Source organism: Hoplias malabaricus, chromosome 4 (assembly GCF_029633855.1).
Source record: "Hoplias malabaricus isolate fHopMal1 chromosome 4, fHopMal1.hap1, whole genome shotgun sequence".
In the NCBI taxonomy this organism is placed as follows: Eukaryota; Metazoa; Chordata; class Actinopteri; order Characiformes; family Erythrinidae; genus Hoplias; species Hoplias malabaricus.
Window position 1 is genome coordinate 18,027,742 of NC_089803.1, and position 25,102 is coordinate 18,052,843.

The 25,102-nt window shown below is 41.9% G+C and overlaps 2 gene segments (V, D, J or C); both read right to left on the reverse strand.

Annotated features, from left to right (window-relative positions):
* Positions 1 to 4,193: 4,193 nt before the first annotated feature.
* LOC136694934 (Ig kappa chain V-V region L7-like) lies at positions 4,194 to 4,683 on the reverse strand. The segment is given in 2 exon segments: positions 4,194 to 4,519; positions 4,635 to 4,683. Coding segments are annotated over 2 exon segments (375 nt in total).
* A 6,197-nt stretch (positions 4,684 to 10,880) lies between these two features.
* LOC136695149 (probable non-functional immunoglobulin kappa variable 6D-41) lies at positions 10,881 to 11,383 on the reverse strand. The segment is given in 2 exon segments: positions 10,881 to 11,218; positions 11,335 to 11,383. Coding segments are annotated over 2 exon segments (387 nt in total).
* Between the last annotated feature and the right edge of the window lie 13,719 nt (positions 11,384 to 25,102).

Consider the following 25,102-nt stretch of genomic DNA (forward strand, 5'->3'; position numbering starts at 1 on the left):
ACTGAACTCTGTTCTGCTCTGTCGAGAATTAGAGAAACGAAACACAGTCAGTTAACATCTTGTAGCTGATAAACTCATGGCTGAAAGAGGTTTTTGATTCATAATAAAAGTGGAAAATTTTAGATACCATATATCTAAATGTTTTTAGATGAACTTTCCAATTACTGAACTCATCTATATAGACCTTTAATTGTGCATGAAATCAAATGGGATGTTTGAGAACAGCTGGGCATAAGCCTAAGGTTAAACTCGTCCATGGCAAATTTCAGCTAGAGGTCTTTGCTAATAAATCTCCTTTTAGGACATACACCCACCAGCATCACAGTTCTGAATGACTGAAAGCTACCTCCTTCTATCAGACTCTTACAGTGTGTGTGTGTGTCCTCTAGGTGACAAAGCACCTACCCTCACAGTGCTGCCCCCCTCCAGTGCAGCTGTGGATGAGAAGGTGACTCTGCTGTGTGTGGGCTCCGAGGGCTTCCCCTCAGACTGGACGCTGAGCTGGAAGGTGGGCGGTGCCGTTCAGAGCTCAGGGGTCAGTAACAGTCCTGCGCTTCTGCAGAAAGATGGGGGTTCCTACAGCTGGAGCAGCACATTGACCCTCACCGAGCAGCAGTGGCTCCAGAACACAGTCATCTGTGAGGCCAGCAAGGACTCACACACAACGGTCAGCAAAACACTGACCAAGTGTTAGAGCACATACGTCTCAGTCTGCTTCATGGAATCCTCTGAAACAATAAATAAAACATATTTCTCATGTACATTGTCTGATGGTCTTCATGGGGGTAAAACCATTCCTATCGTATGAACCACACACACTGATGAACATAATAAGAACACTGAGAACAAGACAACCCCTTTAGATTCATAAGGTTGATATCAGTAAGTTAACAGAGCCTACCTGAAATCACTGGGTGCAAGCAGGAACACACCCTGGGGGGGGGCACCAGTCCTTCACAGGGCAACACACACCTATGCACACTTTTGAGGTGCTAATCCACCTATCAGCAGCTGCAGCAGTGTAGTCTCTTTAACTGAAGGAGGTTTTTGTACGGCTCTGTTTCACTGTGTGAACACACAGCTACTGGGGCAGTGAACATCCACACAGTAATAATCTCCTGCGTCTTCAGACTGTACTCCACTGATGGTCAGAGTAAAGTCAGTTCCAGATCCACTGCCACTGAAATGAGCTGGAAAACCAGACTGGAGCTGATTCACATAATTTATCAGGAGTTTACGAACTTCTTTAGGTTTCTGCTGATACCAGTGCAATTCGTGACCATATGAGCTGTTATAGTACACTGCCTGACTGACCCTACAAATGTGTCTCCTGGAAGAAAAGATTTCACTGCAGGAGTCTGAGTCACAGTCACCTGACCAGCAGACTCTGGAAAACAGACATAAAGGAGAACTCGTTTGCAAATTAAAGTTAATAATAAAGAAAAACTATTTTACAGAGTTATATAAATCTTATAAATAATATTTAAAAGAACCTCTTGAGGACTTTCTCCAATCTGAATCTGAAACAGAGTCTGACCTGGAGTCCAGAAGATCAGGGTCCAGATGAAGATGGGGATTAAAGTCATGGCTGCTGTGGGTGAAGAAGTTTCTAGATCAGCTCTCAGTGATGAAGTGTTAAACTCAGGACTATAAACACTCCCAGAGCACTGAAGCATGGAGCACTCAGTGCAGCGTGTCCTCTGTCAATGTTAAACACCTTCAGAACAGAACTTCACCAGAAATCTCACTTCTCTTAGTCATCCTTCATTTATTATAAACACTAATCAGCAAAAACATTAAAAATGACCTCCTTGTTTCTACACTTTTACCTGCAGCACTGCTGTGTCTGATCCACTAATATCAGCACAACACACACTAACACATCATCACCACATCTGTGTCACTGCAGCTTTGAGAATGATCCACCACCCAAAATCATATCAGTAATTATTTGCTTCTGAACACTGAAGAACAGGGTGAAAGTTGGCAAACAATGTGTGCAGAGCAAGAAATCAACTACAGTCTCTAACTGTAGAAATACCACATGTACACATGTGGCTGTGCAGCTGTTAAAATGACAGTGAATGGTGGTGGCTTTAAAATCATTCCTGGTTTAGTCAGAAAGTCTCTAATGTTACATAAAAAAAAGACCTTTAGAACTATTATATACCAGAGAACTGAAGCTCATGTTGTTTCCAAATGAACAGTAACAGCTGTCCTGTTCATGAAGATTAGAGTTTTCAGTATTTCAATATTGGGTCATTTTAAAGATCTAAGAAGACTAATATTTCATTCATTCATTCATTGCCTGTAAGTGCTTATCCAGTTCTGGGTTGTGGTGGGTCTGGAGCCTACCTAGAATTACAAGGCACAAGGCAGGAACACACCCTGGAGGGGGCATCAGTCCTTCACAGGGCAACACACACTCACACATTCACTCCCACACCCACACCTTTGCACGCTTTTGAGTTGTCAATCCATCTACCAACGTGTGTGTTTGGTCCGTGGGGGGAAACCAGAACCCCCAGCGGAAACCCATGCCAACACGGGTGTGGGGGTGACACACCCTGAGTGGGACTTGTACCCACAACCTCCAGGTCCTTGGAGCTGTGTGACTGCGACACTACATGCTGCACCACTGTGCCGCTCCTAATTATTATTTATATTTATGATTTGCACAGATTACACTCAAACCCAACTTGAGACATCAGGGATGGACTCTGAGAAGGTTTTGGGCAACTTCTGAATAGTTTTGCTCTGGGCCCAGAGGCCAGACCTCATTCTCCCACAGGAGAAAGCAATCATTCAAAGTAGGTAGGTGATGGGTTTCAGTGAGAGTAGGATTTATGGGGACTGAGATGTGTAGGAGTAGTTTTATACAGCTATATAAAGTAAAAACACAGATGAGTAGCAGTCAGTGAAGTTAGATGTAGATTGGTTTTAGATCACAAATTCCACCCAATCTCATGGAGTTCCATAACACCAGAGAACACAGTTCCACTTCATTGAAGTTCCTCCATGCTGGTGTGCTTTATTCACCCCTGTTTTACACTTGGCATTGGGTATGGTGACCAAATAATCTTATTTGGCTGTATATATACATTTTTGGACATCATAAAAGCTGTAGGTTCATGTATAAAAAAGTTAATGCATTGAATTGGCTAAATTCACAAATAACAAAGGGTCTACAGCAGTGGTTTTCAAACTGTGGTGCATGTAACACTGGTGGTATGTGAAGCAGCACGAGGTGGTGTCCCAAATGACCTTGAAAAATGTACTTCTTATTAAATAATACATTCATTATTTAATAATTGAAAATCTAGAGCATTACGTCTGTATGTCACACTCCCAAATCTTACATTTTCCTAGATCTTCCTTTGCGGATTCCTTCTTTTGCAGAGTAAAAGACAGTGGTTAAAAAATGAATGGCTTTAATAAATTGACGCTAATTTCATGACTGAAAGTGACATATGTAAGGAGCAATGAGCCCAACCCTAGTAAATCAATCACATCACACTGTGAGACAGTACAGCGCCACTTATGTAAGTTTGGGACAGAGGAATAACCAAGGGCACAGGTCTGTGTAATTACGATCATATACAGGAGAAGATATCCTATGCCAATCCATTAGAGCTTTACATAGGGCCTACCACTTCCTACCTGCAGACACAAAATTTCTGTTGTTGGAATCCTACCCCTCAACACTAAGGTTGCTGTGGCCATTTATGATCCGATCAGCAACCAGCTATCCTTAACAAATTGAGCCCAGCCCATGAGTACCAACCAGCCACTGTATCACTAGCTCTTCACAGTTGTCATCAGTTAGGCACATTCTCTCATCTGTGTTTTGCAGAATTAAGTCCACAACACCTCCAAAAGGCTCAGCAGTGAAATCTGGCATCCCAGACCCACACCCCTCCCAGCCAGCTTTACATTCCTACCTAACATATTACCATGAGACTCATAGGTGGTACTTAGAAGTATTGTTTTGATAATGGGTGGTACTTGATCTAAAAGTTTGAGAATGCTCTACATTGTTCTCCAGGTGAAACTACAGAGGCATTAAGGACAACTTTGCTTTTTTCATTTCTGAGGGTTGTATAAGAGCCAGATTGTGCAGTTTCACATCCTCAGCTCAGCAGCTGCAGCAGTGCAGTCTCTTTAGCTGAAGAAGGTTTTTGTATGGCTCTGTTTCACTGTGTGAACACAGGACCATTGTGGACACTTTTACAGTAATAATCTCCTGATTCGTCAGACTGGACTCCACTTATGGTCAGAGTGAATTCAGTTCCAGATCCACTGCCACTGAAACGAGCTGGAAAACCAGACTGGAGTTGATTCACAAATTTAATCAGGAGTTTAGGAGCTTCTCCAGGTTTCTGCTGATACCAGTGTAAGCGTTGGCCTAATGAGTCTTGGTACACTGCCTGACTGACCCTACAGCTGATAGTGACTGTGTCTCCTGGAAGAACAGATTTCACTGCAGGAGTCTGAGTCACAGTCACCTGACCAGCAGACTCTGGAAGACAGACATGAAGGAGAACTATTTTACACCGTAATTAAAACCATATAAACAATATTTAAAAGAACCTCTTGAGGACTTTCTCCAAACTAAGTCTGAAACAGAGTCTGACCTGGAGTCCAGAAGATCAGGGTCCAGATGAAGATGGGGATTAAAGTCATGGCTGCTGTGGGTGAAGAAGATTCTGGATCAGCTCTAAGTGATGAAGTGTAAAATTCAGGACTATAAACACTCCCAGAGCACTGAAGCATGGAGCACTCAGGGCAGCGTGTCCTCTGTCGATGCAAAACACCTTCAGAACAGACCTTTCAAGAGATATTTGACTTCAGTAAATAAGTTCATCCATGTTGAGTTTGGTGCCGCGCATTTGTCATTTCACGGTAACAGTTGTGTAGTATTAAAAATGGCAATTGTCATTATATTCAACAGAATTTAACCATAAAATGGAGTACTTTTAAAAGGGTAAGTGATCAAACCATTATTAGTCACTGCAACCATTATGAGTTCCATCATCAAAAGTAGTGCATAATACTTAATTATTAGGTGTCTTTTTATTGCATTTGTCATTTGTAATACTACACACCAAAAGACAATGGAGGAAAATAATGTATGAATTACAATTATACCTTACATAAAAAAGCTTGTTAGTTGTACACCTAAAAGTTATATTTACAGAACATTGTTGAGGAGGAAAATAGACAGTGTACATAGGAAAAGGGTGATTATTTTTTGTAGTGGAGATTGTTTTATTAATTTCTAATAAGAATTTTGACTTTTAGGATTTTACTTTAATATTCAGTCTTTCGACTGGTTTATCAGAGACATTTCGTTGCCTTGCACAGCTCAGATCGTGATGTGAGATAACCAGCAGAGAAGAGTTGTAAAACGGCACATCGCCTCAGTGGAGTGCAGAATGCAGAGACACACAGACCCACCTTTAGTCCATGTCCTCTGTTATGATCGACGGATGGCGGACTGACGGAGGTGGACGCAAACTCTAAAACACAGTGATTTCATCAATGAAATAACAAAACAAACACAAACGAACTTACTTAAGGGCAAACATGATGACTGAATAAATGAAAGGACTCGAAACAACAACATGAAATGAGGAAACGAAAACAAGGAACAACTGACTAGGAATATAGAACATGACTAGGAAATGGAACAACACGCAACAACACGACTTGTAATAGGAACAACACAAAACAACACGACTTGGAATGAAATAACACAAAACAAAACAAATGACCGATACCAGGAAGCGACACAAGGGGACTTAAATACATCAACAGACGAGACACACCTGAAATGGATAACGAGGATGACTCACAAGGAGGCGAAACAAAGGCGGAGACAAGGACAATACCAAACAGAGCTATGTGCAGAGAGAGCACATGGCAGGGAAAACAGACATGACAGGATGAGGGCGTTACATCCTCTTACACATTTTGAAAGACTGTTAAAACCAAAGAAACACACAAGTTTACCTGGTGAACAAGATGTATAGGGTACAAATGTGTGAAATTAATTCCATTTGGACAATCAGAATGGGTGGAATTCCATCCATCCATTATCTGTAACCGCTTATCCAATTCAGGGTCACGTGGGTCCAGAGCCTACCTGTAACCATTGGTTGCAAGGCAGGAATACACCCTGGAGTGGATGCCAGTCCTTCACAGGGCAACACACACACTCAACACATTCACCCTGAGCGGGAATCTAACCCACAACCTCCAGGTCCCTGGAGCTGTGTGACTGCGACACTACCCGCTGCGCCACCGTGCCGCCCCTAAATGGGTGGAATAATTTTACATATGTTTTAAATCGCCTTTTTATATGAACTTATGTAGGAACCAAGGTAGCCACATACTCTGTTTGTTATTTGGTTAAGATTTATGTTAAACGTGGTTTGTCTGAATGATATTACTTTGTGTTAACATATAATCTTTTATATTGCAAAAGTATTATTCAGAATTCTGGGATATTCATTCAACAGGGATTGTCTTTGTCTTGTCAAGTGTCATAAATTGTATGTGATGTCACAACTTAGGTACAGGAAACAGCCAATCAGAAGGAAGAGATGTTCCAATCCTTAATCCCTGAGGACCAATCAGGTATTCAAGGCAGGTTTTCTAAATTCTGGTTAAAAACCGAGTGGCGCAAAATGATTTTGGCTTTTTCTAAAGAACAAGGGAGAACTCTCTAGAGCTCGCACTCTATCTCACACTGTCAGAACAGAACAGGAGAAAAAAATGTAGGAAGAACTTTTCTCTCTTGCTTTCAGCGGACAATGCTTCTCAGCTAGGGTAGTCAGTTAAGGGAGAGCCCCAGTTCTCTCTAGAGCTTTCCAGCTCTCTCAGGCATCAGACTCTCTTGGGCTCTTGAGTCTTGGGCTCCTCAAGCAGGGTCCAGATAAAACAAACCCAGAAATTCTAACCAGAAATGTTATTTTAATTTTATCTCTAGTAGAAAACTATAGTTAAAAGGACTGTAGTTTATTCCAGCAAAATGAAATGTCACCCAGAGCGTGATGACAAAAGCTTCAGGATCAGCAATGGAGAAGGACACATGCAACCTCAGAATGACCTTCTGAGAAAAAGGCCCAGGAGAGACCTGCATGGATGTTTCTCTGGAGAAGAGACATGACGGAGAATTCCCACAGAGACCTTCAGAACGCCACCAGCTATGTAGCCGTGTCTCTGGCCAAGAGGGAGAAAAGGAACATCAGAGCTGCAGTGCTACAAGGACTGGAGTGCTCCTGGCATGCTCCAGGAAGCCCGCGCCGGAGGCACATTTGTTTGTGTGTGCACCTTTCTTGTATGGAATTAATACTTTTGGTTCAGATTCAATTTCGGAGCCAAGAACCTACAGCGGATCAATGACCATAACTCATTAATAATAATCAATTCTGCTATATAATATGTAAAGTCATCTAACATGATGACCTAAATGTTGAAGCTAAAATTGGACAGGTAAAAACACTACATATTATTTAATGGCTCCCAAACATATAGCTTAAAAAAATGAATTAAGAAATTAACTAATAATCAAATAATAATTAATTATCATTGACTCTGCTATGTGGGGCATAATTATTTTACTAAATATATTTAATGGCACCCAATGTGGGGCTCTGAACACAATCTTGGCAAATGTCGGCTAGAGGTCTTTGCTAATAAACCCCCTTTTAGGACATACACCCACCAGCATCACAGTTCTGAATAACTGATGGCTACCTCCTTCTATCAGACTCTTACAGTGCGTGTGTGTGTGTGTCCTCTAGGTGACAAAGCACCTACCCTCACAGTGCTGCCCCCCTCCAGTGCAGCTGTGGATGAGAAGGTGACTCTGCTGTGTGTGGGCTCCGAGGGCTTCCCCTCAGACCGTACGCTGAGCCGGAAGGAGGGCGGTGCCATTCAGAGCTCAGGGGTCAGAAACAGTCCAGCCTACAGCTGGAGCAGCACATTTACCCTCACTCAGAAGCAGTGGCTCCAGAGCACAGTCATCTGTGAGGCCAGCAAGGACTCACACGCAACGGTCAGCAAAACACTGACCAAGTGTTAGAGCACATACGTCCCAGTCTGCTTTATGGAAACTGTTTATGAATTGTTGAACCAATCAATAAATAAAATATCTTCCTCACATTCACTGTCCGTTGTTGTTTATGGAGGGCTTCAGTGATTTGATTTATGATCATACATTCTTCTGGATTACTGATCTCATGATCTTAATCTACAAACATGAGGCACCTGCACCTCCAGATCACACGGAGGAGCTGTGAAGAGGGTGTTTCTTTTATGATTATGAAATCATGTTATATGGTACTTTTTAAGAGGTATAAAATATATTTTGCAAAGCCTGAGAGTAATGTGAAGTTGTAATGAGGGTCAGTGGTTTATGAACTCTAACTGAAGTGGAGGAAACACTGAGTAGTTCCTGTAAAGTGACTGTGAGTTTAGGGGGGATACTGAACATCTGCACAAAGATCTGATCTATTCTAGGAGTGTGAAACCACACATGCAAATCCAGGTTTCTCTCTCTCACTCTCTCTCTCTCTCTCTCTCTCTCTCTCTCTCTCTCTCTCTCACACACACACACACACACACACACACACACACACACACACACTCACACACACACACACACAAACTGTGAAGTAAATAAAAACTGGCACACCTCTCAGCCTCTTAGGCTAAGTGTCAGTTTACACTGGGTCTCATATATGAATATTTCAATTTAAAATCATATTGAGTTTAGAGAATGGACACGTGTGTATCAGTGAGTCTGAATCTGACTCCATTTGTTAATCAGAGCCTGCAAAATGTTATCGTTTGACTGATGTGCTAACTGACCCTAAAGAATACTATTACCTTAAATTCAAAAAGTAAAAAGTGTTCTGCTAGAAGAACTTCATGGCAGAGCACAAAGGGAAAAGGACAAACTCTAAAAAAATTCTTGTGGAAATGACTCAGCTCTTCTACAAGGTTCTGTAAGTTGATGGAGTGGTTTTAGGAAATGAGCCTTTTAGTTGCAGGGCTTTAAGAAAATTCTGAATTTACAATCACTCTTACTCAAGGAATCCATTTCTTCTTCCGTTTTTCATGTTCTAACACTCATCTCACAGGTTTTGAAAGTCCCACATTTGTTTTATTCTTCTGAATAAAGTCCTACCTGAGGTGAATAAGCCTCAAGAGATTTTGAAAAATGATGTAGAATGATGTGCAATTTGGGATTTTTATTTTAGATTAAACTGTGACAAAATGTGCCAGTGTCAAACGAATTAAGCTCCAGGGTCCTGGAGAATGTGGGTTTAAGTTCCACTCCAGGTGACTGTCTGTGAGGAGTTTAGTGTGTTCCCCCACTGTCTGCGTGGGTTCCTCTGGGTGCCCCGGTTGGTAGGTGGATTGTGACTCCAAAAAAACAAGAATCCTTAGGTCTGAGTGTGTGAGTGAATGTGTGTGTTGCCCTGTGAATTACTGGCGCCACCTCCAGGGGGTGTTCCTGCTCAACTGTATTTTATTCCACTGTGTGGTGCTTCAGAACACAACAGAAATTTCAGCAGCTATTTCACTTCTGTATTCCTGCCTTGTGCCCAATGATTCCAGGTAGGCTCTGGACACACCGCGACCCTGAACTGGATAAGCGCTTACAGACAATGAATGAATGAAAGAATGAATGAATGTCAAAACTTTGCCTTACCAGAATTCTCTGAAGTAAAAAGCACTATACAAATAAATTTGATTTGATTCGATTTGATTTGATAGATCAGACAGTGGCTGTAAAAAAAATACCTAGAAGACACAGGGAGAACATGGAAGCTCCACCCAGATGGGACGTGAACCCAAGATCCCAGCACTAAGAGGCAAACGTGTTCACCACCAAGCCACCATGCTGCTCTTGTGACCATACTTTAGCCAGCAGTCATAGGACCTGACCATCACAGATGTCAAGATGTCAGCATGAGGGGGAAAAGCTGGATAAAGAAAGCACGGCACAAAGGGCAGGAACAGGGTAACAGCACTGATCAGCTCAGGACATGGGAGAGAGAGAAAGAGGAGAAATAGAAGAGAGACAAAGAGTGTATTGCTAATGAGAGTCTGGTGGATGGTTACAGAGAAGTAGTAAAATAAGACAACAATGAAATGAAAACAGGGTTAATACAGACAATGGCACTGTGTGCACCAGCTACAACACCAGTCAAGAACAGCAGAGTGTAAAAATGGTTAATCAACAGTTTGGGAAAGAGGTAGGATGTTGATCTAAGTAAGAAGTGTGTGACATTTTTTTGGAGAACACTGGATGTGGACATTGATGTAAATGTCACTTTGACACATGCCCTCTTCCTCAACAGCACATTAGGCAGGTGGTCTTAATGTTGTGCTTCATTAGTGTAACACTGTTGTAAGAAATAAAGTCCAATGCTGAAAACCTAAACACCTAAATCTGTTTAAAATGGAAACCTCTGGGTTCAGGTCTGAGAACTGATCAAACAGAGCAGCTGTGTGTGACCTAAAGGCTTTAAACACTGAGCTGGAGTCAGAGGAAGAGAAGATCACTCACATGTTTAAACAGATGCAGTCTGTGAAAGTGAACTAGAACTCTCTGAGAGGAAGGACACATTAAAAATTAAAATAACACTGTGCTTTATCTTACATTTTATAACCTGACTTCTTTAAGCAGGTCTGGACTACTCTTCTCAGTTGTGGTCATCTCTACACTGTCCAGCACTTCATGGACAACAGGAGCTACAACAAGAATATGTTTCTACTGAACGACCAGCAGGGGGCGACTTCACTGAACTGATGATGTTTGAGTTGTGCAGCTGGAGTGAAAGAGGTTTTTGTACGGCTCTGTTTCACTGTGTGAACACAGCCTTGCTGTTGATTACATGGTAACTCTGACAGTAATAATCTCCAGCATCTTCAGACTGGACTCCACTGATGGTCAGAGTGAAGTCAGTTCCAGATCCACTGCCACTGAAACGAGTTGGAAAACCAGACTGGAGCTGATTCGCGAGTTTAATCAAGAGTTTAGGAGCTTCTCCAGGTTTCTGCTGATACCAGTATAAGTAGTGACCATATGAGCTGTAATAGTACACTGCCTGACTGACCCTACAGCTGATAGTGACTGTGTCTCCTGGAAGAACAGATTTCACTGCAGGAGTCTGAGTTACAGTCACCTGACCAGCAGACTCTGGAAAACAGACATAAGGAAAAACTATTTTACACAGTAATTAAAATCATATAAATTATATTTTAAAGATTCCTTTTGAGGACTGTCTCCAAACTGAATCTGAAACAGAGTCTGACCTGGAGTCCAGAAGATCAGGGTCCAGATGAAGATGGGGATTAAAGTCATGGCTGCTGTGGGTGAAGAAATTTCTGGATCAGCTCTCAGTGATGAAGTGTTAAACTCAGGACTATAAACACTCCCAGAGCACTGAAGCATGGAGCACTCAGTGCAGCGTGTCCTCTGTCGATGCAAAACACCTTCAGAACAGAACTTCACCAGAAATCTCACTTCTCTTTATCATCCTTCATTTATTATAAACACTAATCAGCCAAAACATTAAAACGCCGTCCTTGTTTCTGCACTCTTTTACATGCAGATCTGCTGTGTCTGATCCAGCACTTTAGCCACTGTGATGTCATAAAATTAGACTTAGCTAATGTGAAGTCATGATAGAATACTGAGATGCTGTGATGTCATAATGAAGTGATTATCCTACTGTGTTATCTTAATGGGAGATGCAATTATTATGATGTTGTACTGAGTGATGCCTAAGAGCATTCTTCATTGAAAGTAATGTATTAATACTTGAATGTTATTTGTTGTTTTACTATGCATCAAATGAAAAATGGGCAAAATAATGTTTGAATTGCAATTATACCTTACATGAAAATACTCGGTGGCGAAGCAGGTAGTGTCGCTTTCACACAGCTCCAGGGTGCTTAGGCTGGGTTTGTGGGTTCAAGCCCTGCTCTTGTAAGCAGTTCTGTGTGTTTTCCGCATGTCTGCATGACTTTCCACTGGGTGCTCCAGTTTCCTCCCATGGTCCAAAAACACATGTTGGTAGGTGGACGGGTGACTCAAAAGTGTCCCTAGGTGAGAATGTGTGAGTGTGTCACCCTGCAAAGCATTGACTACCCCTCTAGGGTGTGTTCCTGCCTTGAGGCCAGTGATTCTGTTTATGCTCCGAACCCACCCCCACCCTGAACAGGATAAGTGCTTACAGACAATGAATGAATGAATGAAAATGCTTTAAACGTATTTATACACATAATAGTTATATTTGCAGAACATTAAAATAGACAATCAGTGTACACAGCAAAACGGAGACAATTCCTTTGTTCCTTTTCTAAAATTACCCTTGAAAATCTAATCCTAATGGTTATATTAACAAAACATTGTTGAGAAGAAAAATAGACAATCAGTATACAATGGAACTGAAGCGTGATCCCATTGATGTTTCATTTTCATTTTTCTGAAGCTGAATATGCGGCACGGTGGCGCAGCAGGTAGTCCTGCTTCGGGTGACTGTCTGTGAGGAGTTGGTGTGTTCTCCCCTTGTCCGTGTGGGTTTCCTCCGGGTGCTCCGGTTTCCTCCCACAGTCCAAAAACACGTTGGTAGGTTTATTGGTGACTCAAGGTGTGAGTGAATGTGCGAGTGTGTGTGTTGTCCTGTGAAGGACTGGTGCCCCCTCCAGGGTGTATTCTCGCCTTGCGCCGAATGATTCCAGGTAGGCTCTGGACCCACTGTGACCCTGAACTGGATAAGCAGTTACAGATAATGAATGAATGAATGAATGAAGCTTAATATACGTGAAGCCTTAGGTTGTCACCCCTGAATTCTGATGTCCCTGGGGAATAATATGAGGTGCTACAAAGGACACATTCTATTTCTGTTTGTCATCCACAAGAGGAAAGTTTGAGAATAAACATTAAATGAGAAAACAGTTCTCAGTTCATAGATCAGACAGTGGCTGTAAAAATACCTAGCAGACACGAGGAGAACATGGACGCTCCACCTAGATGGGACTTGAACGTGCTCACCACCAAGCCACTGTGCTGCTCTTATGACCATGCTTTAGCCAGCATCCATAACACCTGAACGTCAGAACATGCTAATCCACTGAAGCTAGCAGGTGTGGGCCTGGCCAGTGCTTGGGTGGGAGACCTTCTACAAAATTCTGGGTGGCTGCTGGAGGTGTTTTAGCTGGGGCTAACAGTGGATGTTGTCCCTGTGTTCTGTATGGATCCCAGTGCCTGAGTGCAGTGACAGGAGCACTGTACTGAGTAAATAGTGTCATCTCCAAATCAGACATAACTGAGAGGTGCTGAGTCTCTAAGGTCCTGAAAGATCCCAGTGCGTTGAGATTATAAAAATAGGGGTGTGACACTGAGGTTTATTCTGCCACTGTGGTCACTTCTGTCCTCTTAACCATCCCCTTCTGAGAAACCTGGCTCAGTCCCTGTCTCTCATACTGCTCTACCTAATAGAGATGTGTGGTGAATGCACTGGTGCAGAAAGTGTGCTGTCATAAACTCCAGGTGTATTCTGCACATTGCGGGTGACCTCAGACTGAACGTATTGTGAGAAGAAGCCACACAAGGGAGTGTGTTCTGGGTGATATTCTGCTGGAGGACACTGGATGTGGACATTGATATAAATGTCATATTGACACATCCCCCCTTTCTTCAAACAGCACATTAGACAGGTGGTCTTAATGTTGTGCTTCATTAGTGTAACACTGTTGTAAGAAATAAAGCCCAGTGCTGAAAACCTAAACACTTAAATCTGTTTAAAATGGAAACCTCTGGGTTCAGGTCTGAGAACTGATCAAACAGAGCAGCTGTGTGTGACCTAAAGGCTTTAAACACTGAGCTGGAGTCAGAGGAAGAGGAGATCACTCACACGTTTAAACAGATGCAGTCTGTGAAAGTGAACTAGAACTCTCTGAGAGGAAGGACACATTAAAAATTAAAATAACACTGTGCTTTATCTTACATTTTATAACCTGACTTCTTTAAGCAGGTCTGGACTACTCTTCTCAGCTGTGGTCATCTCTACACTGTCCAGCACTTCATGGACAACAGGAGCTACAACAAGTATCAGTTTCTACTGAACGACCAGCAGGGGGCGACTTCACTGAACTGATGATGTTTGAGTTGTGCAGCTGGAGTGAAGGAGGTTTTTGTACGACTCTGTTTCACTGTGTGAAGATATACTTGCTGTTGATATAATGGAAACTCTGACAGTAATAATCTCCAGCATCTTCAGACTGGACTCCACTGATGGTCAGAGTGAAGTCAGTTCCAGATCCACTGCCACTGAAACGAGCTGGAAAACTAGACTGGAGCTGATTTGCGAGTTTAATCAGGAGTTTAGGAGTTTCTCCAGGTTTCTGCTGATACCAGTGAAAGTAGTGACCATATGAGCTGTGATAGTACACTGCCTGACTGACCCTACAGCTGATAGTGACTGTGTCTCTTGGAAGAACAGATTTCACTGCAGGAGTCTGAGTCACAGTACAAAATTGCACCTGAGAGTGCTTTCCAGAGATCTCTAAATCAAAAAAAAAAAAAAAAAAAAAAAAAAATAAAGGACGTTAGACAATGTAACAATTAAAGTATTGCAATGTCCATTGATCAGTTCAGTGGAGCCCAGTCCTGGTCCTGGAGACCTTATGGGTTGTGTCATGATGTCGTGTTTTCCCATTGCTACATGATGGACCCAGTCCATGAGGAGCTTTTTCATTTGTTACTGGGTTGTGTTAAATGAGACAATGCAGGAAGAATGTGCAAAGTGTGGGATGTCCAGGATTGGGATTGGGAACGTCTGCATCAATGCATCACTAATGACTAGTTTTGCACTAGTTGCACTTTAATGTTTTGTTTTATGTAGCATCTTGGTCCTGGAGGAACGCTATTTCATTTCTCTGTGTACTGTAAACACTTTATACTGCTGAAATGACAATAAACTTCTTGAACTTGAACTTAGATGAAGCTAAAACAGTGACTGAACTGACCAGATTATTTCACTGAAAACACATTGTAGATCTTTGTAAAAGGTAACTACCCTGTAATAACTTTCTTAATTTCATCTGTTAGTGTGTGACTGTGTAGTTTCACATCCACAGCTCAGCACCTGCAGTAGGTTTCACTGCAGTAGTGCAGTCTCTGAATTATGTTTTTGTACGACTCTGTTTCACTGTGTGAATACATTCTTGCTGTTGATATAATGGTAACTGTTACAGTAATAATCTCCTGCATCTTCAGACTGGACTCCACTGATGGTCAGAGTGAAGTCAGTTCCAGATCCACTGCCTCTGAAACGAGTGGGAATGTCAGACATTATACACTGATACACTGCTGGGTTTGTTCTACAGCTGATAGTGACTGTGTATCCTGGAAGAACAGCTCTAACTGCTGGAGTCTGAGTCACAGTCACCTGAGCAGTTGATCCTAGAAATATTCACAAGAAGATAGAAATACAACAACATATTAAAGGAAGAAGTATTCATCTCTGCATCATCTCTAAAAGGAGGAGTCATACATGAGCTAAAAGTCTTCACATTCCAAACCAAGTGTAGGCCAGTGGGGTATAACTCTGTGGAGCAGTGGAGTTCAATACAGTACCTTTGGGATGAGTTGGAGTGGATCAGAACTAATGATCCAACATCCACCCCCTGATACATTTCAGTGACTACAGCTTTAATGCTCTAATGCTCCTGTGACTGCAATCAAAAATTCACAGCAATGAACCAATATCTAGTGTAGAGTCTATTACTACAGTAAAGGGAGCTAAACTCTATGTTAATGCTCTTGATTTCAGAATAATCTCTGGATGGACAGGTGCCTGTAAACATTTCGACATAGAGAGTGTAATGTCCATGTTTAAGAGCACACTGAGTGTAATCTGACCTGGAGTCCAGAAGATCAGGGTCCAGATGAAGATGGGGATTAAACTTGTCTTCTGGTGGTTTCAAAGTGAATAGAGGAGACCAGTCTGGATATAATACTGTTTATTGAACGCTCTGGTTCCAGGATGAAGTTTGATGGTCTAAGACTGAACCTCAGACTGATCTAATGGTCTGTGAGAGGAACATTTATTTATTCCCCATTTTGCAACCTTCCACGTGGATTGATCATTATCTGAACAATATCTGAAACAGGAGGAACTGTCGTCACACATCATTGTGCATTGTTGTAAAATTAACCATGTTTGTCTAATAGACTGAGCTAATTAGATGAGGTAAGTTAGGGAACCTGTGATCTCCAAACCAGTCGCAATGCCAGGAGAAATGGTACAATTCAAATAAATGAAAACAATTTACAACACATTGAGGTTTAAATCTGCCACTGTGGTCACTTCCGTCCTCTTAATCATCCCCTTCTGAGAAACCTGGCTCAGTCCCTGTCTCTCGTACCTCTTTACCTAATAGAGATATGTGATAAATGCACTGGTGCAGAAAGTGTGCTGTCATAAACTCCAGGTGTATTCTGCACATTGGAGGTGACCTCAGACTGAATGTATTATGAGAAGAAGCCACACAAGGGAGTGTGTTCTGGGTGATATTCTGCTGGAGGACACTGGATGTGGACATTGATCTAAATGTCAATTTGACACATGCTCCCTTCCTCAACAGCACATTAATGTTGTGCTTCATTAGTGTAACACTGTTGTAAGTAAGAAATAAAGCCCAGTGCTGAAAACCTAAACACCTAAATCTGTTTAAAATGGAAACCTCTGGGTTCAGGTCTGAGAACTGATCAAACAGAGCAGCTGTGTGTGACCTAAAGGCTTTAAACACTGAGCTGGAGTCAGAGGAAGAGGAGATCACTCACATGTTTAAACAGATGCAGTCTGTGAACATGAACTGGAACTCTAAGAGGATGGAGACGATAGAAATTAAAATAACACTGTGCTTTATCTTACATTTTATAACCTTACTTCTTTAAGCAGGTCTGGACTACTCTTCTCAGCTGTGGTCATCTCTACACTGTCCAGCACTTCATGGACAACAGGAGTTACAACAAGAATCAGTTTCTACTGAACGACCAGCAAGGGGCGACTTCACTGAACTGATGATGTTTGAGTTGTGCAGCTGGAGTGAAGGAGGTTTTTGTACGGCTCTGTTCCACTGTGTGAACACAGCCTTGCTGTTGATATAATGGTAACTCTGACAGTAATAATCTCCTGCATCTTCAGACTGGACTCCACTGATGGTCAGAGTGAAGTCAGTTCCAGATCCACTGCCACTGAAACGAGCTGGAATACCTGAAAGGAGCTGATTCGCAAATTTAATCAGGAGTTTAGGAGCTTCTCCAGGTTTCTGCTGATACCAGTGTAAGTAGTGACCATATGAGCTGTGATAGTACACTGCCTGACTGGCCCTACAGCTGATAGTGACTTTGTCTCCTGGAAGAACAGATTTCACTGCAGGAGTCTGAGTTACAGTCACCTGACCAGCAGACTCTGGAAAACAGACATGAAGGAGAACTATTTTAGACAGTTATATAAATCATATAAATAATTAAAAGAATCTGTTGAGGACTTTCTCCAAACTGAATCTGAAACAGAGTCTGACCTGGAGTCCAGAAGATCAGGGTCCAGATGAAGATGGGGATTAAAGTCATGGCTGCTGTTGGTGAAGACATTTCTGGATCAACTCTCAGTGATGAAGTGTTAAACTCAGGACTATAAACACTCCCAGAGCACTGAAGCATGGAGCACACAGTGTCTTCTCTTCATGCAAAATATGTTCAGATCAGAACTGCACGAGATTTTTCACTTCTGTTATGATTCTTTTGATGAGTTCTACCTTGTCACTGTGTATGAAAATAATATGGATAATAATAATAATAATAATGGAAATGTATTTAAATGAAGGTGGCACAGCAGATAGTGTCACAGTCACACAGCTCCAGGGACCTGGGGTTGTGGGTTCGAGGCCCGCTCCAGGTAACTGAAAAATATGGTGTGTTCTCCCCGTGTCTGCGTGGGTTTCCTCTGGGTGCTCCAGTTTCCTCCTGCGGTCCAAACACACGTTGGTATGTGGATTGGTGACTGAAACAAATAATAGTTTCCCTAGGTGTTAGTGAAGGTGTGTGTGTGTGTGTGTGTGTGTTGCCCTGTGAAGGACTATCGCCCAGTGATTCCGGGTGGGCTCTGGACCCACCATGACCCTGAACTGGATAAGAGGTTACACATAATGAATAAATTAATGTATTTAAATTTTAAATAAGATTCACTGTTTTTAAAGTTGTACTATATGAGTATTATATATTTACATGTACATCATTAAATGATTCATTTCAGTGTAAAAGTTCAGTGGAGTTGAGCAGAGAAGCCACACTCTGCTCCGTTTTCCTTGTTTTCAGCTCTGGGACAACAGATAGCCCCACCCTCTGGAAACTTGGGCCCTCCCCTCCCCTCAAAACTGCCCACATAGCTTTCTCTAAGCAAGATGGCAGAATCCAGTACCAAATCTTCAGGACTACACAACAATTCACATGTTCCTCCACTGAGACAAAAACATGTCATAACTCTGCTAACACAGAGTGAGACAAGACGAGTCAACACTGGACTGGCTTTTCCAATTTGGAGAACACTAAGTACTGCTAGAAGGTCCCAACAGAACTCTGAACAGTGGCAGTGTGTTGTTTCCATCCAGGGCATTTACCTAAATTCAGGACACTTTATTTAATTTTCTCAGTGTTATTTACCTTTTATCAGTGTTTAAACACATTGATTATTGGTACAATTTGAGGTGGAATGTAAACTTCGAATGAGACGCTGACTGCAAAGAGGGAGAGCCCAACTTCACTGCTGCTTGGCTCTCCAAGGCTCACTCAGTCGCGTTTGTTCCTGTGCTTCAGAGCCTGGTTTCTCTACACTCCCAGCTGAGGGAGAATGTGTTTTTATCGCCGGTGAACTGTGTTCACTGCGCTGGTGAGTAAATGTGCTTGCATGTGCCTGTGAGGAGAGCTCACTCACGCCAGTGAAGAGAACTCTATGCCAGGGGCACTTCGCCTGCACCTCCCACCTGTTATACTAACAGAATCCTCTACAATCATAAACAGAAAAATGGATATTAGCTGTTAATAATGGTATTACACTGTAATATCTAACTTATATGACATTTAAAAAATATTTCATGCAACTTTTACTAAACTGTTCAAGAAATGTTTACTTGGGAACTGAAAAACCTGTTAACCACCTGCTTTTGGGGTGTTCACCTTTTTATGTTCCACTGCATCAGAAATGAAAGAGGTGTCAGCACATTCTCAGGGCTGTTCTGGGATTCACAAGTTAGTTGCTGGACAGAGGCTGATGTCGTTGGATCATGACGGCAGAAACACTGTCTGTTAAACTTTTGTAATTGGTGATTCCAACAGCTGTGTAAATCCTCTGTTCTTTCACTCACCAAGATCACATTTGCAGCTAAATAAAGCATGCTGTAAGGTGCACCTGAACATGGGGCCTACAAACCAAATATAGATGTTCCACAGAATCTTTGGGAGGGAGGTTAACTGTTTTATCACTAAACAGGGAAAAAGTAGGACGACTATATTATGAATCTCAGTGTTATCTGAGTATAGTGAGAGGGATTTTCAGGAAAGCACTCGAATGGAGAGAAGTCATATTTACTAGCTGGTTTATTACTACTTTCTGATGAACACTCAAATGCTGTGTATATATCCAACCCCCCCCCCCACACACACACACACACACAGGTGAGTAATAGGGTTCAGTGCATCAGGACGTTTTCTTGCCCTGAAAGTACCGTCACTTTATTGATCGCCTTAGGGAAACTGCTTCTGCATGAACCCATCCATGCTAGTGAACACACAAACACACATTAGGGGGAGTGAATGCACACACAACCAGAGCAGCACACTGACCCATCTCAGTGCCTGGGGGCAGTTTATGGGTAAGATGCCTTGCTCAAGGCCAATTCAGATGTGGGTGATTTTTGCAGATAATCAGCAGAAGGAAGGTAGTGGGTTGTAACACTGCCATAAATCATACCCAAGTGATGTCATATCTCAAGCAAAAGCTGTTACCATTCAGTGTGTGCAAAGAGAAACCTACAAGTTGGAGTTCAGCAGCTTGAAAAACAGAAAGGTCATTCTTAAAAGTAGTTATCTCTTGAAACGTAATCCCTTCTTGGATGAAGGTTGTCTGCTTAGAGCTTGAGGCTGGATTCAACAGGACAAACTTGATACCACCGGTAAGTGTCCTCTTATTATCTCAGGTTATAGCCATGTTGTTTCTCTCCTCATACACCATTACCACGCTGGAGTGAAGCACCCTGGTTACAAAATCACACAAATATGTCATATGGAACAATCTCTGTGGCAAGACTGCTGAGTAAAAAATTGCTGACCGCCTAAGTACTGAACCGCTCTTCATAAATGTTGACTTGGACATATTTGGTCACTGGAAGGTGTCTACCCACTGCAGATGGGCAGACCTTTTCACATGCCTCAGCATCTGTGCAGTGCATATAGAGCTAATTGAGTCAATAGATACTTCCAGCTTTATCAATGCCCTACTGAGCTTCCTTTTTCTTAATGGACCTGTTCAACAGATTTGTTCACACTGTGACAGTAACTTCAGGGAGGTGTCCAGGTACCTCAGTGAAAAAGGCACGTGGGTTTTCAACCTGCCTTGTACTTCCCATCTGGTAAAGAATGATTGTGTTTTCATGGTGGAATATAGTTTTCATGCTGGTACTAAACAATAACTCCAGGCTCATTTATGAGGTTCTCCTAAACTTTATGGCAGAGGTTTCTGCTCTCATCAGCTCAAGATTACTGATACTCATTACTGGATCAAACACTCCTTTCCCTTTAGCCTCAGCAATGATCCTGACCCAGAAGCCTCATCCTCCACTTCCAGGCAGATATGTATCATCAGAAATGTACAAGGGTTCAGATTCTTGCTGATACCTTCTAGGAAAGATGCAGGCACAAGTACCTCTCGACCTTTTAGAGTCAAAGCAAACGGCAGAACAGTCAACCCAACATTTAAAGGAGAAGATGTGGTGTTAGTCAGAGTACCACTCTGCGTACCACTGGCCCAAGGCACTTCATGGGTCATCAAAACATTCCTCATGGCTGATGGCAAAGTCAGGAACATTTAGCTGAAGTTACCGAAGGTGGAACTGTAAAGACCTGTGTTGTGCCATTAAAGAGATGGTGCACTTTATAAAAAATTGTTAAGCAATAAGTCATGACAACATATTTTTGTCATTTACCTTAACTTATCAAATAAAGTTTTGTGATTTCAACTGGAGTTTATGAGTTTTCAGCCTTTTCAACTAAAGTTCTTAAATTACACTAATGAAGAGGAAACTTGAAGGAGTGAAACGAACTTGAAATTGTGAGTTATGGCTGGGGTCGGGGCTTTAGTACAATCAGGAAGAACTCGCAGCATGCACCGCAGGCCCACAATTTCTACTATTTTGAGGTTTTATATCAATTATTTTGTGCTGTGAGGGTGCGAATAATATATATGCTGCCTTTAGGTTAGGTTGTTTATTGCTGTTTGGACTTACTGGGTCTTTTTTTTTTGTAGTGAGAACTGTGTTTTGTCTGAGCCCTCACCCTCAGGGTGAAATACTGCAGAATTGGTAAGGGTCCAGCTGAGTCTCTTTACCAGCCTCAGTCAAATGCTGCTTGTTGTTTGTGCTTATTGCCTAATATTCTTTTCAAAGAGTTTTAATAAAAAGCAGTAAAGGCAGCTATGACGCTGGATGTTCTAATTGACACTGGTTGTCACAATAATTAAATTTAAAATTATAATGTCCATATTTCTTTAACTAAAGTACCTACGTTGGAATGAGTCATGTGTATTTTCAGTGTATTTAGTTAAGTCAAAAAACAAGCAGTTTAAAGTCAAATCAACTTGCAGAAAGTAATTCAAAGCCAAATTTGACTGAAAGTCTTAAGTTGAAATAAACAATCAAATTTAATTTAGCTTAATATTTTAAAACAGATTTTGAACTCACGTTTTTAAGTTGAAGCTGGTGAAACTTTTTACAGTGTTGTACATATGTTTTAAGGGTTATTGTCTTAAGACTGTTTAAGAGCTCTAGAATGTTAATGATGGTATTATGCTCTAAACAATGGACCAACGGCCACAGGGCCACAACCTCAACATCAATGAATGTGTCAGGGATTAACCGTATCATGAGGAAACAAATAAACCAGTGTTAAACTGAAGTGAAGTGAACTGCCAGCAAAGGGATTTCATGTTGTTTAGTTGTGACTCTGTTGTCCTGCGGAGGGTTCTTTAGTTCAGTGGAGCTCAGTCCTGGTCCTGGAGACCTTATGTGTTGTGTCTTGTTGTGTTTTCCCAGCTCTACACGGCTGACCCAGCCCATGAGGAGCTTGTTCATTTGATACTGGATTGTGCTCAATGAGACAATGCAGGATGAATGTGCACAGTGTGGGATCTCTAGGACTGAGATTCGAAACATCTGCATTAGACTATCACAAATGAAGCTAAAGCAGTAACTGAACTGACCAGATTATTTCACTGAAAACACATTGTAGATCTTTGTAATTTGTAGATGTTTGTGTGTGTAGTTTCAAATCCTCAACTCAGCACCTGCAGTAGGTTTCACTGCAGCAGTGCAGTCCCTTACTGAAGTAGGTTTTTGTACGGCTCTGTTTCACTGTGTGAACAAATTCTTGCTGTTGATATAATGGAAACTCTGACAGTAATAATCTCCTGCATCTTCAGACAGGACTCCACTGATGGTCAGAGTGAAGTCAGTCCCAGATCCACTGCCACTGAAACGAGCTGGAATACCTGACACTAACTCATTTGCTTTCTGAATCAGGAGTTTAGGAGCTTCTCCGGGTTTCTGCAGATACCAAGACAACGGCTGGATGCCCCAGCCCTGATACACTGCTGGGTTTGTTCTACAGCTGATAGTGACTGTGTCTCCTGGAAGAACAGATTTAACTACTGGAGTCTGAGTCACTGTCACCTGAGCAGTGGAGCCTATAGAGGATCACAAAAAGAATAGAAATACAAAAAACATATTAATGGGAGTCCCCTCCAGGTTGTATTCCCGCCTTGCGCCCGATGATTCCAGGTAGGCTCTGGACCCCCCGCGACCCTAAATTGGACAAGCGGTTACAGATAATGGATGGATATTAATGGGAGAAGTAAACAACTCTGCATCATCTCTAAAAGGAGGAGTCACACATGTGCTAAAAGTCTCCACGCTCTAAACCAAGTGTAAGCCAGAGGGGTATAAAACTATGGAGCAGTGGAGTTCAATACAGTACCTTTGGGATGAGTTGGAGTGGATCAGAACTAATCATCCAACATCCAACCCCTGATACATTTCAGCAACTACATCTTTAGTGCTCTAATGCTCCTGTGGCTGAATGCAATCAAATACTCAGTAATGAACCAGTATCTAGAGTAGAGTCTATTACTACAGTAAAGGGAGCTAAACTCTCTGTTAATGCCCTTCATTTCAGAATAATACCTGGATGGACAGGTGCCTGTAAACGTTTAGACATAGAGAATATTATGTCCACTGAGTGTAATCTGACCTGGAGTCCAGAAGATCAGGGTCCAGATGAAGATGGGGATTAAAGTCATGGCTGCTGTGGGTGAAGAAGTTTCTGGATCAGCTCTCAGTGATGAAGTGTTAAACTCAGGACTATAAACACTCCCAGAGCACTGAAGCATGGAGCACTCAGTGCAGCGTGTCCTCTGTCGATGCAAAACACCTTCAGAACAGACCTTCACCAGAAATCTCACTTCTCTTAATCATGCTTCATTTATTATAAACACTAATCAGTCAAAACTTTAACCCTCCTGTTTAATTAGCCAAAAGATGTCTGAAATCAAAAAAGCAGTGTGCATATTTCATTACTAATTCCATTACTAATTATTCTATCAATGTTTAGTGCAGTGGTGTTTGTCACAGCATATACTTTTTGATGCGTGGAAGAAAGACTGGAGGCAGTGGGTGCACTCTTCAAATTAATGGACAGAGATCTCTGGAGATGTATCTGGAGAGCCCCAAATATGCATCTAAATGTGTTTTATTTAACGTTACACTTATATAGTGCCTTTCTAGAAACCCAAGGACGCTTTACTATCAACACTCAACATTTAATCCACACACACACTGGCGAGAAGTGGCAGCCAACCATCCACCTGGAGGACTGCATCGGGCACTAGGGCTTCACCCAGAATAGAGCGCCCGTACCTATCTGGGCACATACACACCAGCTCCTTACACTTCTCCACAAAAACACACCTTCCTTCTAGATTATTCATTTCCAGAATGATTTTCTGTACTGAATCTGACATGACCAGCTCAAAAGCTGATTTGATGTCAGTCATGCGACTCACTGCCATCCATTTTTCATTATGTTTTCTGCAAACAGTTTTGCCTGACGCAAATTTGGGGATGAAGACCACTGTATTTCACCATTTTTTTTGACATGAATGTCTTGCTTGGAGGAATAGGAATAGCAATTCCCTCATCTGGTTCAAAATCAGAATCATTAGAATCAGAATTAGCTCAAGATAGCCTTTGTCTTCAGACACATCCTCCTCTAATTCATTGTCATGATCAATGATGACTTCCAGAGCCTCCTGGATTGTCATCCTTTTGCTTCGGCTGCTCATTTTGTAAATATCCACCTGACAGAGTGTAATGTTGGTAGGATCCCATGCAGAGAATCTTTTATGTTTTGCCCCTGTCCTGTTGAGTGTCCACTGAAAGGGGGTGGAGTTTTCCACGAGAACATAAATAGTTCCTGTCAAAAGTCATAACATCTGCACCTGTGTATGTGTGTGTGTGTGTATTTGTTTCTGTATGTGTGTGTGTATTTGTGTGACTGTGATTGTGGTGAAATATGTCTCACAGTTGCAAACAAAGAAATACTCATTTCTGAAACCCTTTTACCTCCAGTTTCATTGCCGGGGTCAAATTAACACGAACAGTATCTATGTGATATAAACATCCAGGGGGTGGTTGCAAATATGTGAGATGAACCATTTACATAGTATATGTTGCTTACAGTAAATAA